This window comes from Vitis riparia, chromosome 9 (assembly GCF_004353265.1).
Source record: "Vitis riparia cultivar Riparia Gloire de Montpellier isolate 1030 chromosome 9, EGFV_Vit.rip_1.0, whole genome shotgun sequence".
Classification (NCBI taxonomy): domain Eukaryota; kingdom Viridiplantae; phylum Streptophyta; class Magnoliopsida; order Vitales; family Vitaceae; genus Vitis; species Vitis riparia.
The window spans coordinates 3,909,321-3,913,860 of NC_048439.1; the positions used below are offsets into that span (position 1 = coordinate 3,909,321).

Genomic DNA, 4,540 nt, shown 5'->3' on the forward strand with positions numbered 1-4,540 from the left:
CCCCTGTTAAGCCTTAATTACATACTGAATTAGCCCTAATCCAAAATATATTCTTTGTGATTGAATACTAAATAGAAATGAAAAACTTAGTTTATGTATGTTTTTAAAAAATAAGTATGCCTTTATTAACATGTTAATATCCATCATGTCTATAAAATAAATATATATTTTTTTATAAAATATATTAAAATAATATTTTCTTTAGTTAAAAATGTAATTTATAATTTTATTATAATATTAATATTTTACTAAAAACCATTTATTTATAATTAAAACTATTTCTTATTTTTAATAAGACTTGAATTAAATTTAATTTACATCGAATTTAAAAAATTCTTATAAAATCTAAATAAAAAAAATTAATTTTTATAAAGGGTTTTTTTTTCTTTAAAAAAATGTTTCTAAAAACAATCTGTGGTCTTCAAAAAGATTTGCAGAGGTAGAAAGTATTTAGAGAGAGAGAGAGAGAGAGAGAGAGGTGGAAAATAATAAATTAGGACAGACATTAGAGAGGTAGAAACAGAGAAACTTAGGAGCACCCATGTTACTGCCAACTATATCTAGATAGTTGATTTGCAAATTCTTGGAAATTTTCAGGAGAGGAGGCCAGCTATCTTTTAGCTCCAGGGTATATTTCTGAGTATCCATCCCAGTATCAAAGAAGTGATTATCAACATTAGTTTTATATTCTGTAATTAGACATTAAATATTGGAAGCATGCAAGTTTTTGGCATTTTCTAGTTTGGCGGCCTGTCAAAGGCCGGCCGGCCAGCCGGCCTCTACATGAAGACAATCCAATTTTCCTCTTTTTCCGTGTTCTCTAGTTTAATTGTTGGCTCTTGCTTACTTCATCTCCGTTACGACCGTGTATGATCATACAATTTAAATACATTTTCTTTTTATTTTTTTCATCTCATTGTTGTTTTTGAAATCATTTTTTTTTTTTTTTAAATGTGCGTGGGGGCGGAGGAAACCATTATCAACAGGAGCAGAGCGTCACTGGTTGGAATATTCAATACCGAATTAAAATACAAGAAGAAAACAAAAATTACCCATCTATCTCTTTGGATGCCCCATCACATACCGTGGACCACAATTACCCATTACGCCAAACAACTGTTCTTCATCGGATCCATTACGCCAACGCACCATCTCTTCTCTTTTCACTTCTTCTGTTGTCTTCCAACTCATCCTTTTTTTCTGTCATCCCCTCAATCAATGGATTGTGTGAGCCCAATCTTGGATGTTGCCACCCGCTTGTGGGATTGCACCGCCAAGCGTGCAGTCTATATTCGCGAGCTTGAAGAAAATCTCAATTCTTTGAAGAGCTTAATGGAGGAACTTAACAACTTAAGTAAGGATGTGATGGTAAGAGTTGAGCGTGAGGAACTACAACGGAGTAGGCGCACGCATGAAGTGGATGGTTGGCTCAGCGCTGTAGAGGTCATGGAAGCCGAAGTGAAAGGAATATTGCAAAATGGGGATCACGAAATCCAAAAGAAATGTCTCGGAACCTGTCCCAAGAATTGTAGGTCAAGCTACAGGCTGGGGAAGATTGTGACTAAAAAGATGAACGCTGTGACCGAATTACAGGGCAAAGGGCATTTTGATGTTGTGGCTCATAGACCGTCTTTTGCTCCGGTGGATAAGATGCAGATGGAGGAGACTGTGGGCTTAGACTTGATGTTTGAGAAGGTCCGGAAATGCCTGGAAGATGAGCAAGTAAGAAGTATTGGGTTGTATGGAATTGGGGGTGTTGGAAAAACCACCCTCTTGCGGAAAATCAATAATGAGCATTTTGGTAAAAGAAACGATTTTGATGTGGTGATATGGATAGTGGTGTCGAAACCAATCAGTATAGAAAAAATTCAAAATGTGATCCTGAAGAAATTACTGACCGGAGATGACAAATGGGAGAATCTTAGCAAGGAACAGAAGGCTGCAGAAATAGGCGAGTTGTTGGAAGGCAAAAACTTTGTGATATTGCTTGATGATATGTGGGAGCGACTTGATCTCTTGGAGGTGGGGATCCCTCATTTGAGTGATCAAACTAAATCCAAAGTAGTACTCACTACGCGATCTGAACAAGTATGCAATGAAATGGAAGTTCATAAGAGGATGAGGGTAGAGTGTTTGACACAGGATGAAGCATTTTCTCTGTTTTGTGATAAGGTTGGTGAGAATATCCTGAATTCACATCCGGATATAAAAAGGCTTGCTAAGACTGTTGTTGATGAATGCAAAGGATTACCACTTGCCCTTATTGTCATCGGGCGATCAATGGCTAGCAGGAAAACTCCTCGGGAATGGGAGCAAGCAATACAAATGCTGAAGAGTTACCAAGAAAAGTTTTCAGGTAGGGGAAAATATGTATTTCCAAAATTGAAATTCAGTTATGATCACTTGGATAATGATACCATCAAATCATGTTTCCTATATTGTTCTTTATTCCCTGAAGACCATCTAATTTTGAATAAAGACCTCATAGATCTTTGGATCGGGGAGGGGTTTTTGAACAAATTTGGTCAAATAAACGGGGCACGCAACCAAGGAGATGACATTATTACACGCTTAAAACTTGCATGTCTCTTGGAAGGTGATGTATTGGAAGAAACTTGTAAGATGCATGATGTGATCCGTGACATGGCTCTATGGTTATCATGTGATAATGGGGAAGAGAGGGACACAAGTTTTGTACTAGAACATGTTAAGTTGATTGAAGCAGATGAAATTGTGAACTGGACAGAAGCTCAACGAATTTCATTATGGGATTCTAATATCAATGAAGAACTCTCTCCATCATTCTGTTTCCAAAATCTCCAAACTTTGATTTTGAGAAATAGTAACACGATGTCACTTCCAATTGGATTCTTCCAATTCATGCCTGTCATAAGAGTTTTGGATTTGTCAAGCAATCCAAATTTAGTGGAGTTATCTTTGGAGATTTGTAGATTAGAGAGTTTGGAATATCTAAATCTAGCATGGACAGGAATAAAAAAGATACCTATAGAACTGAAGAATTTGACAAAACTGAGGTGTTTGATATTGGATAGTCTCAACAGCTTGAAGTAATTCCACCAAATGTGATATCTTGCCTTTCAAATTTGCGGATGTTTAGTATGCTACTTTACACTGCAGGGGATATTGAGGAATATGAAGAAGGCAATGTCCATTCAGGAGGTTTTATAGTAGTACTACAGGATTTGGAGTGCTTACAATACCTGAGTGAGATAAGTATCAACTTACATACAGTCCCAGCTATTAAAAAATTTCTCACCTCCCCAAAGCTGCAGAAGTGCATACAACATCTGACGATGTGGACTTGCCAGGGTTTGAAGGTGCTAGAGCTGCCACTTTCGACTTTGGAAAGACTGAGGATGCTTAAATTTGAAGATTGTTATGATTTGGAACGTGTGAAAATAAATATGGGAAATGAAGAAAAGCAGGGATTTTGTCGAGGTCAAATCTCCAACTCAAACTTCTGCAACCTCGTTAATGTACGTATTCAAGGGTGTCGATTCTTGAACTTAACATGGCTAATTTATGCTCCAAGCCTTGACAGTCTGTGGGTTCAAGACAGTTTAGAAATGGAAGAAATTATAAGGGGTGATGAGTGTGGAGACTCAGAAATTGAACATCAAAATCTCAGCATATTCTCAAGACTTGAGGAGTTGTGGTTGGATAATGTCCCAAATCTAAAGAGTATCTACAAGAAGGCCTTGCCATTTCCTTCCCTCAAAGAGATGCGTGTGTCTCGTTGTCCAAATCTAAGGAAATTGCCATTGAATTCCAATAGTGCCACCAACACTTTAATAATAATTGCAGGGGATTCAAGCTGGTGGGAGGAGTTGGAGTGGGAGGATGACAACCTCAAGCACACTTTCACTCCGTATTTCAAAAGATGGTGATTAAAAGGAGGAGATGGTTGTAGAGTTCTATGTCATGGAGGTTGTAGGAATTGTTGAGTTTCCTTCATTTCCTTTTCTCCCTGTTTTCTAACAATCCCATTGGTCTTCCTCTCCCAAGTACATTTTTCGTTTTTGCTTCCATTTGGTGGAGAAGACCTTCTTACAATCGTTGAGTGATTGGATGTTGGGAATGCATAGCAAGAATAACATAAATAATTGTTGAAAAGAAAGAACCTTTTGTATGCACATGTATTGTGAAGTTTTTTTGTATCAAATGTCATTTCTTATGTTGATCAATTTCCTATGTTTTTATTGTCTCAGTTTGTTTCATCTATAAAATTTGACCATTCTTAGCTTAAGTTTTTGTATTGAAATATTCTGAATATTATCTTAAGGTGAAAACATCTTATGGTGTGATCGCATGGGTGGGGTGAATGGATACTTCTCCAATTTAAAAAGTTTAGCATTCTTTGATTCAATTATAAGATTTTGTCTACCTTAAACATTACTCTCTTTTAGAATTTAATATTATTAAAAAAAAAAAACAAGTGTAAGGATTAAATTAAAATGTGGATGAAAGCAAAAGAGTTATTTTTTGTAATTTAATCTAATTTTGATTTATTAAATATTAA

General features: G+C 36.2%; 1 protein-coding gene across 1 annotated transcript; it reads left to right on the top strand.

Moving 5' to 3' along the window:
• Positions 1-1,218: 1,218 nt before the first annotated feature.
• On the top strand, positions 1,219-3,908 carry LOC117922449 (disease resistance protein RFL1-like). Its single transcript, XM_034840581.1, has 2 exons — positions 1,219-2,356; positions 3,139-3,908. The coding sequence occupies exons 1-2, from the start codon at positions 1,219-1,221 to the stop codon at positions 3,906-3,908; spliced, it is 1,908 nt and encodes a 635-aa protein (XP_034696472.1).
• Positions 3,909-4,540: the final 632 nt, after the last annotated feature.